Source organism: Gorilla gorilla, chromosome 3 (assembly GCF_029281585.2).
Source record: "Gorilla gorilla gorilla isolate KB3781 chromosome 3, NHGRI_mGorGor1-v2.1_pri, whole genome shotgun sequence".
Taxonomy (NCBI): Eukaryota; Metazoa; Chordata; class Mammalia; order Primates; family Hominidae; genus Gorilla; species Gorilla gorilla.
The window spans coordinates 166,877,648-166,892,309 of NC_073227.2; the positions used below are offsets into that span (position 1 = coordinate 166,877,648).

Sequence of the window (14,662 nt, forward strand, 5' to 3'; positions counted from 1 at the left end):
ACTAAATAAACACTCCATTAGTACTTAAAAATCTGAAGATACAGAAATTCAGAGGTTTGATGTAAATCTTTTTGAAATGTATCACAAATCACACCTTAAAGCATAATCCACACACTGATCTTGTACCTGCAGAGTAAGAGTTCCTTCTAAAACAGGAGTCAGGAAAGAAGAAAGAAAATTGGCATTTTTTTTTTCTGTTCCTGATATCAGTTAACTCAGGTTAAAGAGGATTTCTTGGCATAAAAATTTTATTCTATTCCACCTGAAGTAATAAGGCGAGAGGTAAAAACGATATCTATTTATGGATAGGCTAATCAAGTAAGCTGCCTCTACTCAAAGGGGGAAAAAAAAAAAACCACACCGAGGACTTTGTAGAACTATAAGCCAAGAATTCTTTAACACTGATTTCTAAACACCATATCATGCCGGGAGCTCACAGGAAGAACCTCTTCCTTTGCTTTGGGCAAAAGATCTAATTCGGATTTCCTCTTACTCATAATCTCCCAGCAAGAGGAGAATTTAAGGATTGCATCATTTTTGCCAAATGGTTAAAAAAATTTTTTTTCTCTTCTATCCTATAATCATGCTTCAGCTCCAGCCAAGGCAGTTTAGGCTTGAGGCACATTAAAATCCTTGTATTGGGCCAACTTGGGGCCTCCTCTTACCTCTTCCCAGAGAACACCTGAAAAGCATAAAATAATATGGTCTTGCAGCACATCTTTTTGTTGTATAAACATTATGTAATCTTAAAGAGCCCTCAGAAACCTCCATAGATCATGCTAGTGGTGTCCTGCTCAGATCCTCCCTCTGGCACGAATGCACCTACCCCGGAGTTTGCTGTAAGTGTTGTCTGATAACTATAAGTGAGAACCGCTGTCCCCACTGGAACCCCCTAACATGGGAGGTTATACATCCCCTGCAGGGGATTACCTGAAGCTAGTGAACCTTCCTGGGGGATGCAGCTGAAGTTAGTTAGAAACCAGCTAAAACCACATCCTTCCTCTCAGCTCCTTCTCCTTCTCCTTCCTCCGTCTTCTGCCCCCCTCACCTCCTTGCAGGTTCCTCTGAGAGCATTCCCTCAATAAAGCACTTCCACGAGAATCTCCATCTCTAGGGGACTTAACCTATAACACTTCAAGAATCCTATGGCAGCAAATTAAAGTGAATTTTTTTTATGTTTAGTCTGCTGTCTTTCAAGGTCTACTAATCTGTCCAGTTTCATCAGTGTTTAGACCCACAGACACAAGCAGATACACTAAATAGCTTTAAGGTTAGATGTAGGAGGGGGCAGGATGGACTCCATGGGAGTTCACATCTCCTATTTGGGCATCAAACTTAATATACAAAATAGCCTTTCCATCCCCCGAAAGCCATTTCCCAATACAATCTGCAGTCCATCTTCCTACTCTCATTTTCTATCTGTATACTTATATACAGACACAAGACTAATACATACCACTCTTCTGTTCTATTAGAACGAGGTTCCTTTCCCTAAAACTATATAAACCCAGTGTCAGCCAATCACGGTGGCTCACCCCTTTAATCCCAGCACTTTGGAAGGCCGAGGCAGGCAGATCGCTTGAGCTCAGGAGTTTGAGACCAGCCTGGGCAACATGGCGAAACCCCGTCTTTACAAAAAATACAAAAATTAGCAGAGGATGGTGGCATATGCCTGTAGTTCCAGCTACTCGGGAGGTTGAGGTGGGAGGATGGCTTGAGCCTGCGAAGTGGAGGCTGCAGTGAGCCAAAACTGGGCCACTGCACTCCAGCCTGGGAAACAGAGTGAGACTGTCTCAAATAAATAAATAAATAAATAAATAAATAAATAAATAAATAAATAAATAAAATAAACCCAGTGTGAGGCAAGCTGGCTCTGTTTTAATTGCTCTTTGAAATTTGACATTCCTAAACTCCAATTAATGGAATATTTTTTTAAAACCTCAGGTTGAAGTTTAAATGAGTACTGTCCACAGGCCTGATGATGCTCTGAGGTCAATTAATAAGACATCAAAAAGAAAAATATCTTGTATCTTTTGTTGCAAGAATTAGAAACACAAAACCCAGCAACTGTTCCCATCAGGAAGAATCTTTCTCTGTTTGCTCAGGAAAGCAAAGTTCCTTGATTTAAAGACTCCTTGGTAGCTCCCAGCTAGTTTCTACTGTTCCTAGTTATTCATCCTAAAAATGTGTATTGCTCTTGATCATCCTGTAAAGCTCATATCTTGGGCTAACTCAGAAATTGGAGGGAGGTTTGAAAGTGGAGAATGGTCCTTCAAAGGTGGAGAATGCATTTCCCCTGAGCTCCTTTTCTGCAGTGGTGGGGTTTTCATCTGCTGGCTCTCACCTACAACGTTTCAGGTTTGGGTGGACTTCATGGGAAGCAGCTCCATGGGAGCAGCAGCACTGGCTGGTCCTCCTCTTCTCACAACGGCAGATGGACGGTGGGCAGCCCACACTGGCTAACCTCCTCAGACTGCCTTTGGCAAGTGAAAAAACTCCCTTGTCCACAGTGGTGAATGATATAAATTTCCTTGCAATTTTTAAAAAGCATTATCTTTTTTCTGCCTTTAAAATCTTTGCCTTCCAAATAATGCTGGGAGGTTAAAAAAAATTTGGGATATTCTTGGTGACAAATTACCAGCCTATAGTCAGGGAGGCAGTCAGGAGCAGGGTTGCAATAAGACAGAAAGAGGCCTTCGTGAGATACAGACCCAGACCCCAGTCCCAGCTGAGCCACCCAGCTCAACTCTCAGGCCAGGAGACTTCTGCAGAGAGGATGATAATAACATCTACTTCACAAAATTATTGTCAGGAATACAAAACAATAACATATGGAAAATTTCCCAGCAAAGTGACACCTATTAGATGTTTAGTACATATTAGTGGTCTTCCTCCTTTACGTCTGTATTGTTTCCACCAACTGAGAAATTCTGGTAGAACATGGTGGTAAAGGGTGTGACTCCTTTGAACCCAGTGGGAGAAAGAGGTTTGGGGAGCAACGTTCAACATGTAGTACGGGCTGGTGGCCTACACGGGGTGTTCTGGAGGAACCCAAACAAAGTCGCCTACCTGGTGGTGGTCCGGATGGTGTTTTCTTTTGTATGATTGTGCTCTTTGCTCACTTTTTCTGTAAGGAGAAAGAATGAAACATACACCTCTTAGGTTGTTCTCACTCAACTTGCATCTTTTAGCCTCAAGCAGAAAAACCCTCAACATCTCTCTTTTTTCCTTTGTGGTTTTCTTTTGATTTCTTTTTTAAACATCCAGATCCTCCCCATCTTACTGGAAAAGACAATCATCCAAAGCATGTGGATAGTATCCAGTGGCTCACGCCTGTAATCCCAGCACTTTGGGAGGCCGAGGCGGGCAGATTAGGAGGTCAGGAGATCGACACTATCCTGGCTAACACAGTGAAACACCGTCTCTACTAAAAATATAAAAAATTAGCCAGGGATGGTGGTGGGCATCTGTGGTCCCAGCTACTACGGAGGCTGAAGCAGGAGAATGGCGTGAACTCGGGAGGCGGAGCTTGCAGCGAGCCGAGATCGCGCCACTACACTCCAGCCTGAGCAACAGAGCAAGACTCTGTCTCAAACAAACAAACAAACAAACAAAACACAACAACAACAACCAAAAACAACCATCACTCAGGCCAGGTGCTGTGGCTCATGCCTGTAATCCCAGCACTTTGGGAGGCCGAGGCAGGTGGATCACTTGAGGTCAGGAGTTCAAGACCAGCCTGGCCAACATGGTGAAAACCCGTCTCTACTAAAAATACAAAAATTAGCAGGGCGTGATGGCGCGTGCCTGTAGTCCCAGCTACTTGGGAGGCTGAGGCAGGAGAATTGCTTGAACCTAGGAGGTGGAGGGTGTAGTGAGCCAAGACTGCGCCACTGCACTCCAGCCTGGGCGACAGAGTGTGACTCTGTCTCAAAAAAATAAAAAAAAAAAGAAAAGAAAAACCAATAAAAGGGAAACAGTAACAAATATCAAATATCAAGTATGTGGTCTGATTTGAATGAGGCCTTGGTAAATATATACGTACACATACACATGCACACACACATAGAGTTATGGGCAGAGACAGTTATTTCCACTGTATCTTTCCCCAGCTGAAAATTTCTGCTTTCCTCTGATTCAGCATGAAAACTGCAGTTGTTGCAACTGTTCCGCCTCTGACTTTGATGACAACCTTTAAGCGTTCTGTATTGTGAGGCCCCTTTGTGAGAGGGGATATAAAAACAGCCTAAGACCTCTTCATGCTGCAGTCATTCAATGCTTATTCTGATAAATGTCACAAGGGACAAAAAAATATCATTTAGACAAGAAGAGGTAGACCCTCCCTTACTGTGGCTTGAGGTCTACATCTATCAGCTGTCAGAAATTATTTAATGAGCTTTCAAGAACACAAAAGTTGAACTCTGGCCTTCCCAATGCAGTTCAAATGTGAGGACCCTACACTGACGGTCACAGCTGTCAATGGTTTCTTTTAATATCTAGAAAAAACCTGGCCAACTCTATAAGAGTTTCAGATTTAAACAGCAGGGCAAATAAAAATCTCTTAATCTTGTGGATTTTTGGAAAAATTTAAACAAAGATTTGCAACACCCGTCTCACACTTTGTACTGCTAGTCTGAAGCCACTGCATGCATGTGTGCATGGACAATTCCTTTCTGTCCACTCAACAATGACAACGAGCGTGAATTTGGATTCACAGCCAGTACTCTTTCAGAGAGCAGGAAATCGGGGCTAAATGACTTGTCTGAGGTCACCCAGGCAGTGACAGCGCCAGGGTGAGAACTCTCAGACCCAAACTTTTTAGCTGATAGGAGACGGCGACAGCATACGGTTTAGAGAGACTTTCTGAAAAGAACCACGCAGGTCACACTTTTGCAAATTTTAACTCCTCAATCATTATTAAAGTTATATTGTTTTCAGATAAGCTTCATCCTTCAAAGAATACATAAATAAAAGTAGCCTGTTTTGGAGCTTGCAAAGATCTGTGTGTCCTATTAAGTTTACAGAATTAGTGATTTCGGCTACTGCAGAGATCTGCACAAATACCATCCCTGTTTGAGGACCTGGAGGCCACCATTTTCAGCACCATCTGATAATTACACAGCTATGGGCTGTGTTGCCAGGTCAATGAGAAGGTGAACTATTATGGTGACAGACAGATTTTAGCTTTTTTTCTCTTTCCTGGTATCTTCCTTAAGAGAGAATTAAATGGATGCTCTAAATGTGTTATCCATAACAAAACAGAGTTTGTTGAACATTAGTAACAGGCTTTATTGATGCATAAACTTTAATATTGTAGGCCAGTGCTTCATTTTGGACAAGGTATTTGTATGTATTTCTATCCGAATCTTATATATGTATATACCATCAACCTCAATCATGTGCAAAAAAATTGAAGCATATTAAATTTGTTAGGGACAAATGCTATGCAGCTTGAAAGAGATGACAAAAGGAACAACTTAGGTACTGGGATCCTTAACTATTTCATCCAGACACCTCACTGAGCTGGTAATTACTGCACTTTTCAATTGTAAGTATGTGCAGTACAAAAAGTTGGTTTACAGAAACTGTTCTGCTAAGGCTATAGCTGGAAATAGTCCTCATACCTTCATCTTTGGCTTTTCCCTTCTTTGTTTTGGTTTTGTTTTGGCAAGATACAATAAAACCTCATTAATTCAGACCACACTAATTTGGAAGTCATAGTAATTCAGTCACTGTTGGAATAAATTGAAATTTATCTTTTGCACATTAAAAAAAAGGCTGTTAATCAGATCAACTGCCTAAGCAAAATTAGAGGTGAGGTGTTTAGCCCAGTCAACAGGAATCATTTGCGCAGAATTGAATAGAGTTTCAATTTCAAGTGATTCTTAACTATTTATTAAGGAAAGTTTGGCAGGAATTCTACTTGGCAACACTTTATTAACTGTCAGTTTGGGTGGCAGTATGCGTGTTAAAGCCACAAAATTGATTTCTGTCTAAAAAATCCTATAATTCAGGTTTTTTTTAAAAAAAACTGTGTTAGAAGGGTTTTCCTTCAATGATTTCCAATAATTGACATTTTCCTGTGCATAAACATACCTGACAGTTGAAAGAGGAGCTCGGAAGCCATTTTCACAGAGATATCCTGACTGAAGAGGTTTCTCTCTGGGGGTACTCTGCCCTCTGGCATCTTCTGTAAGGGTTCGGTTTTCTCTCGCCCGATTAAAGTGCTGTAGCCAACATTCCGGCTGGGTGATATCGAGACATGGGAGTCCTGGATGTCAACCTCCATGGGTTCCTCTTTAATCTTCACCATCTGTGTTTCCTTGTAGCTTTCCGCTGCAAGTAGGTGAATGAAGAGAAACAAAAACACCACCATTTCTTAATTCCAAGCTAGACCCAGTTTCTAATCACAGAGAAAACCATAAAGATTGTGGCAGGGAAGAGAAAAATGAGCGTGCACGGCACACTGGACCATAGTTTGAAAACCATTGGCTCAATCATCTAATACCAGAAAAGGTAGGAGACTTCAGTTTTTTTTTAGCCCAGAGAGACTCAGAGGCTTGTTCAAGATCACACATATGGTAGCAGGGCCAGGCCTTGGCCTGCAAGCTGGAACCTATGTTTCTTGACCAAGGTCTCTCACCACCCACATGTGCCCCTTCCTCTCTACCACACTGTTTCCAGAACTGAGAGAGGACACGGTAAATGTTTGTTCTTGCTTTAGAACTTATTCAATTCAGTGAATCAAATAAGAGCAAGCATCTTAATATTATGGTTTTCTCCCTCTATTTTTTTTTTTTTTTTTTTCTGAGAAGTAGTTTCACTCTTGTTGCCCAGGCTGGAGTGCAATGGTGCGATGTGGGCTCACTGCAATCTCCACCTCCCAGGTTTAAGAGATTCTCCTGCCTCAGCCTCCCAAGTAGCTGGGACTACAGGCACCTGCCACAATATCCGGCTAATTTTTGTATTTTTAGTAGAGACGGGGTTTCGCCATGTTGACCAGGCTGGTCTTCAACTCCTGACCTCAGGTGATGTACCCACCTCGGCCTCCCAAAGTGCTGGGATTACAGGCATGAGCCACTGCGCCCGGCCTCTCCCTCTATTTTTAAAGCTCTGACCAATTGCTTTTCTCTCTTCTAGGGCACATACATTAATCAAGGATAAATAGGGTCAATTCAACGGAGACATTTGCACCTTGCTGGAGGTGTATGGAAGACCACGCAGGAAGTTAACTGCAGCCCAAGGAGCAACACCCAGAAAAACAGCAATCTTACAAGTTATAATAATGGTACAATTTACTGTGTGTCATTTAGGTGTGGCTATTAGATGCTGGGTCTTTAGTCTGAAACACATATTTGTTTTGTAAGGGTGGAGTGTCTATGTCCATCTATTGCTTAGAGTTAATGATAAAACATCTTTGAAACAAGGTGGGACAATTAGCCCAGAAAATAACTTGGGTCGCTATAAAATAAGGCCACACTTTCAAATTAATAATAATAATTAGGAACTACTGTGTACTCAGCACACTGGGAAACAAAAAACAAAGAGGATTTTGATAGTTGAACAGATAGATGATAGACAGACAGATAGAGTAGTGGGTTGAATTGTGGTCCGCCAAAAGAAACATCTACATCCTAATCATGGGAACTTGTGAATGCGAATGTGACTTTATTTGGGAAAAAAAGGTCCTTGCAGATGTGATTAAGTCAAGAATCTCAAGAAGAAATCACCCTGGATTATCTAGGTGGGTCCCAAATCCAATGACAAGTGTCCTAATAAGACACAGAAGAGGACAAGACATAGAAACAGTGGAAAAGGCCATGTGAAAACAGACAGAGACTGGAGTGATGCGGCCACAAACCAAGGAGTCCCTGCAGCCACTAGAAGCTGCAAGAGGCAAGCCAGGATTTTCCCCTAGAGCCTCTGGAAGGAGTGCAGCCAGACCAACATTTTGATTTCAGACTTCTAGCCTCCAGAACCATGAGAGAATAAATATCTGTTGTTTCAAGCTTCCAACTTTGTGGTTAACTTGCTACAGCAGACCTAGGAAACTTTAGATAGATAGATAGATAGATAGATAGATAGATAGATAGATAGATAGATAGGCAGACAGACACACAGGTACACAGATAAAACAAACATTAAGAAGCAGTGTAAAGGAAGTGCTGATCTGTGGGACAGTCAGGAGATGTCATCAGGTAAACCTCATTGTTAGAAGCTGGGAGGGCCAAAAAGCTATGCTTTCCCTGGAAAGCATGACATGGGTGAACGTCAAATACACGTATATAGTTTATTGACCAGTAGATAAAAAAAGAAGAGCATTTTAACCTAAATGATTAAAATTAATACAGTGCTATCAATAAGATCTTATGTGAGATGAGTGTTAATTGCTCTTTTTTCTTCCTGACATATTACACATGCTTCTCAGGGAAAACTGTTTTTTGTCAACAACTAAACTGCAGGCAAGTGTGGTATTTACTTTAGATCCCTCCCCCCTTTCCCTACTCCTGCCAAGCTGTTTTTTCTCTTCATGTCTGCAAAGCAGCTCATAAAAATCAAGTTCACTGAATCAGTCAGTCAGGATAAAAAAATTTTTTTAAATTAAAAAAGAGAAGAAAAAGAAAGCTGTCCAAGATACACGCTTAGCTTCTCTGCCTTTACTTCCAGTTCATCTGATTCTTCCTGGAGAACTGATCTTCCTCCCTCAAGCCCCTTAGGGATCTGGTGACCTCACAGCCATCCTGACCTCCAGCCAGATCAGCCACCCTCATGGGCAGTCACAACACAGCTTCCCTCATCATGCTTCCCCAAAGTACCTAATATTTGGAAAATAAACAGTGGGGTCAGTGTCATAGGTACATAATGATGCCTCTGAATCTTGCACTGGGAAGTCATTGTAAGGCCTGGGGACAAACACAAAAGAATACTAGGACAAATACAAAGGGATTCACTTCATTTAAAAAAACTTGACACTATAAAAAAGCAAAGCCAGAAAGAAGCTGTTATTTATCTTCTCCTCACACCTCATACCACCCTGCCTCATTTCCCTAGCTTTGACCATGGAATAAAAAATCACCTGGCTATTTGCACCACTAAATTTAATGAAATTAGTTTTTAAAAGCTTCCTGGGATCACATCAAGTATGATTTACATGAAGTGCTTTCTGCTCTTTCTTATGACAACCCTTGCCCTTTCAAGAATGCACAAAACACTGATCACTGATAAAAAGCCTTTGACCTTCTTAATTTACTTGACAGATTCCAGACTCAGGGAGAGGAGTTTTCAAACTAACATCTCAATGGACAAGTGAAACAATGGACAAATAATACAGTAAATATCATAGTCCCTTCTCTTCCATGCAATAGCATTATTGCCAAGTGTTTTCTTGGCTTTTCTTTTCAAGCAGGATTTCTCAACCTCGGTACTACTGACATTTGGGGCTGGATAATCTTTGTTGTGGGGGACTATATTGCACATTGTAGGATGTTTAGCAACATCCTTGGTCTCTCTACCCACTAGATACCAGTAGCATTATCCTCTAACTTTTATTTATTTATTTTTTAAGAGATGTAGGTCTCACTACGTTGCCCAGGCTGGAGTGCAGTGGCTATTCACAGGTGTGGTCATATAGCACACTGCAGTCTCAAATTCCTGGCCTCAAGCAACCCTCCTGCCTCAGCCTCCTGAGAAGCTGGGGCTACCTGCACAAGCCACCATCCTGGGCTCCATCCTCTAGTTTTAACAACCAAATATGACTGCAGATGTTGCCAAATTTTCTCAGGGGAGGGAAGGGCAAAACCATCCTGGTTGAAAACCACGGCTCTAAAGTTTTTGCCACATTCTAGTTTTTGCTCCAAAGAAAGTTCAATCACCACACAAGACAAAGATGAAAGAAAAAGCTCCTTTCATTTCTAGCCTAGGCCTGGTATCAATCGCCATCTCAGCCAGGTTCCTGGACAGGCTGACCTGGCAACACTGGTTTCTGTTACATACCTCATTTGGTCCCCAGGCCAGCTCTCTTCTTTTTGCCTGGGGTGTTCTAACATAACAACGGTTGAATTAATCATTTCTACTATCTCTTAGCTTTGTCTCCCATACCCAGGGACATGTCTACACACACAGGATTTTACTCTTTCCCATACACATACAATGTGAATCCTTTTAGAATCTCTTCCCAAAATAATAGGACAAATAGTCATTTTATCCCAGGTGGTCTATATATTGTTGCTGCTGGTGCGGTGGTGTGCCTATAGTCTCAGCCACTCAGGAGGCTGAGGTGGGAGGATCTATTGAGCCAGGGAGTTCAAGGCTGCAAGGAGCTATCATTGTGCTACTTCACTCCAGCCTGGGCAATAGAAGGAGACTCTGTCTCAAAACAAACAAACAAACAAACAACCCACAAAAAAAACAAAAAAAACCTACAAGATATTTCAGAGGTTGAATGGGAAGGACTTGGTGGCTGACTGTAGTCTGAATTAAGAATGAAAAGAGGCTGGGTCTGTAATCCCAGTACTTCAGGAGGCTGAGGTGTATGGATTGCATGAACCCAGGAGTTTGGAGACCAGCCTGGCCAACATGGCAAAACCTATATCATAAAAAAGTACAAAATTAGCTGAGTGTTGTGGCACATGCTTGTAGTCCCAGCTATTTGGGAAGATGAGGTGGGAGGATCATCTGAGCCTGGGAGGTTGAGGCTGCAGTAAGCCCTGATTGCACCATTACACTCCAGCTTGGGCAACAGAGCAATTAAAAAAAAAAGTCTCAATTAAAAAAAAATGAAGAAACAAATGTGAGAGAAATTATGGGTGAAATTTATACAGGAACTGGATGAGAGGCAGGTGAGATGAAAATCCTATGAATTGTAAGTCTCTAAGGTTTGGAAGATAGTATTTTTTATCTTCCGAACTAGGAGTTTGGAAGTCTTCCTCACTAGGAGTTTGGAAGTCTTCCTCACTAGGAGTAAGGAAACTGCCAAAGTTGGGCTGAGGAGAAATTCAGGAGAAGAAGTTCTGTGTTGCCTAAGTATTCAAGTTTCCCACAGGAAGTGGAGGTTGTGATGGCTTACAGGTGGGAAGGGAAGGACATTTGTGACATGGAGATGGGAAGTCATCTGAATTCATGGGACAGAGTGAGGTCTGCAAAAGAGAGCAAGCAGAAGGCAGTGGATGGGGTGGAACTGTTATTACCTACCCTTAAGAGGAGGAGGAAGAGCAAGGAAAAGAGATAGAGAGGGAATAGTCCCACCTGGTGTGGTGGCATGGAAGCCAGGAGAGAAGCAGGAGGCTCTGGAGGTGCCACGTGAGCTTCCTGCGCTCTGCCTTCTTGCCCTTGGGTTCTTCCACCTGCACAACGATTCCTTCTCTGTCCCACAGAAAGCCTCAGCCCCACCCTCCCTACTTCATCTCTGAGCACTCCTCCATGTGACTTTGTGCTCCTGCAATACTGAAATATTCCAGTTGCTTCAACAGAGCATGCTGCTCCTTGCCTTATCTTTTGTTATGTGCTCTTTCCTTCCCAAATATCCTGATAAAACCCTATTCAAACTTCAAAACCCTATTCGGATGTCCCCTCTGTGAGCAGCCTTCCTGTATCTTCCTCGAGTGGCACTCTCTCCCTCATCTTTTCTATATCTAGAGTGTTTGTACCTTATAAATATTGTGATGCCTTACACAGCAATTATTTTGTATAGATTTATTTCCCCTCTGCACTGAGCTCTCAGGGGAGTGCTTAGTTCTTGTTCATCTTTCGGATATCCCCAAGAGAGCACAGGGCATGGTGCATTGAGCAAGCTTAATGCTATGTTTGCCCCATACATCACCTGAGGTGTGGCACACGGTGGTGTGTAATGTTATCCTCCCTTCCTGGGCCCTCAATCTGCTGCGAACACTCATACATGCTACAGATTACAACAAAATATGAAAGGATGGAACACTGGAAATGGCACTGATATAAACAATATCAATTGGTCATTCCCTCTCGACTGCATGCTATCATGATTTGGAACTAGTATTGTAGAACAAGAAGCTTAAAAGAGCCTCTAAAAGCACTGCCAACTATGCCATGCTGACACCATTCACTTTCTAGAGTGATAGGCTTTTCAATGGGATAAATCAAAAATCTTTCGTCTCCAACTTATGAACCTCAAAGATACAAAGGTCTTGGATGGGCAAACACCTTCCACATATGAAATTTGATTCCTGCAGGTCTTAGGATTTATCATTACTTAAAACTCTGTGAACAAGAATGCAGACCAAAAGGACCAATGAAGTGAAACAAATGATCAGGACACAGAAATGAGATCCCATGGTAACATCTTTATCTTGGGCCTGGCACCCGCTGGCATCTGATAAAGGCAAGATGCCTGCACCCTTTGCCTTCTCTTTTTGCCCTTCCAAAACCACAATGGAATGAAGAATTGGGCTGGGTTTTCTTGGTTGCTCAGAGAATGGCTAAGCCCCAGATCTACTGGAGTGGAGGCCAAGGATGGAGCAGAAAAGGAAATGTTTATTCCACAGAAGTCTGAAATTACATGTTTGGCTTCTCCTTCTTAGAGAGAAGCAATGTGGAAGTGAAGCAGCCTCGGGCCCTGAAGCCATCCCCTCACCCTATGACTGGAGCTAGGTACCCAGTGCAATGGAGATACCTTGTATCTCCATCCTTGTTATGAGAATTAAGAACCCAATGCTTAGAGGCTGAATGTTACTCTCTCTTTTGGCTTTTTTACCCTACACTGTGTCTCCCCCTGTATCACAAAACAGAATCACAAGTCGATTGAGACAAGCTTTTTTTTTTTTTTTTTTTGAGACAGAATTTCTTTCTTGTTGCCCAGGCTGGAGTGCAATGGCACAAGCTTGGCTCACTACAACCTCCACTTCCTGGGTTCAAGCAATTCTCCTGCCTCAGGCTCCCAAGTAGCTGGGATTACAGTCATGCGCCACCATGCACGGCTAATGTTTTGTATTTTTAGTAGAGACAGGGTTTCTCCATGTTGGTCAGGCTGGTCTCAAACTCCTGACCTCAGGTGATCTGCCCTCTCGGTCCCCCAAAGTGCTGGGATTACAGGCATGAGCCACCGTGTCCCCAGCCAAGACAAGTTTTATGTTCTATAAAGGATCGGCTTATTATATGCTTCTTCTCCATGGGAAGTAATATATTAAAATTCATTTTTATCTACAGTGTGGCCCTTGGTGGGGAAAAGCTCCCCCTTCCTGCTCTGAGGAGTGAACTCCAATACTGGGGCTTGCCCATGGGTGCTGCCACACCCCAGAGAGAGGCGATGCAAGCCTGCTCCCAGGCCTGCTCTCCCTCCTCGACAAACTGGCCATCTGTTCCTGGGGAAAAAGAGGGGACTCTTTCTCCATAAAAGAAAACAGTAGTGGACACATTTTCCTTTAGTTATCCTCAATATATAAGAAACTTCAAGAATGGTAGCTTTCAACAGAAAACCATACAATGACCTCCAGTACACACATACACACACACACACACACACACACCCCACATTTCACTCAGAATAGTGCAGGGAAAACTGAGCAAACCACGAGACCAAGCCAATGTCTATGATGAAGATGATAAAAAATCTGTGGCAAATTAATTCTTTAATTAATTCATTAATTAATTGAATTAAATACTCTTTTCTGGTGGTGACACCAATCTTTACAGTAGCCTAAACATTAGAAGAATTTTGTTTAAAATGATAGAACTAGGATTTTCTGTATGCCTCCTCCTTCTTTCTCTCTCATGCGCGCACACGCGCGTGCACACACACACACACACTCTTATTCCTAAAACAATTTCAAAGGTATTTTATCAGAATTGATTTCTTGAATTTTATCATCAAAATCATAAAGTAACCAACATTTTCCCTCTATATCAGTATAATACCTGGAAATTTAGGAAGGAAAATTAACAAATGTCTTTAGAATTAGCTATGCAAATTAGAATTCATAATTAAGTAGAAAGAGGTGAGCAGGGGATCAACTTAGAGTCAATTTTAGAAAAACACCTGAGAAGCACCAGGTATTCTATTTTGCTAACTTTTTGAATTTGCAGAGAACAAACATGTCTTAAAAATGCTGAGCTCAAACTCTACAGGTAAAAAAGAGTTAGTGAGACTTGGAATTTCTTTCTGGGGTACATGAAACATATCATTTTCTACATGATCAAAGTGCTTGTTGCTTTACTCTTACGTAGATTTTTAAATTAGTCTTGTGTCCTCTACACCAGTTATCAGTGCAACAGGTCCTCGACTGAGCTAACTCAGTTGGATATCTGCAAATGTTGTCAGACTGGCCACAACAGTATGCCCACACCTGCAGTATGAGTTTTCAACTTGATTCTGGTGACCAGATATCAGAATATGTCCCTCAAACATAACAAACTCTGCACTCAATTTCACTTTTGTCCAAATCAAAATCAAAATTAAAATCCTTCAGTCGCTGGGAGCTCAGAGAGATTAGCTTTGGCAGCCCAGCAGATGATGTGGGGTGGCTCAGTCATTATCTGTTGAACTTTGAGTGTCCTGGTGTTAAATGTAAAACCTCTCCCAATCATCTTGTTTTCTTTTCATTTAATAATTTCACTAGAAATTAGCTAAAGAGGTGCATTTGAACTATATATATGCCATTTGGTAACATTCCAAATGATCTCATTTAAAAAAAAT

At 42.0% G+C, this 14,662-nt stretch overlaps 1 protein-coding gene across 11 annotated transcripts in view; it reads right to left on the minus strand.

The window, feature by feature from the left end:
• ZNF827 (zinc finger protein 827) overlaps window positions 1–14,662 on the minus strand; it is a 181,184-nt gene that overhangs the window by 85,449 nt on the left and 81,073 nt on the right. For all 11 annotated transcript variants that reach the window (XR_008679353.2, XM_019025581.4, XM_055385600.2 and 8 more), the window contains exons 6-7: window positions 6,097–6,336; window positions 3,070–3,127 (exon numbers count right to left, since the gene is read on the minus strand). Coding sequence is in view for 10 of the 11 variants with exons in the window: in XM_019025581.4 (XP_018881126.1) it covers window positions 3,070–3,127; window positions 6,097–6,336 (298 nt within the window). In the remaining variant the exon portion in view is untranslated. The remainder of the gene's footprint in view (window positions 1–3,069; window positions 3,128–6,096; window positions 6,337–14,662) is intronic.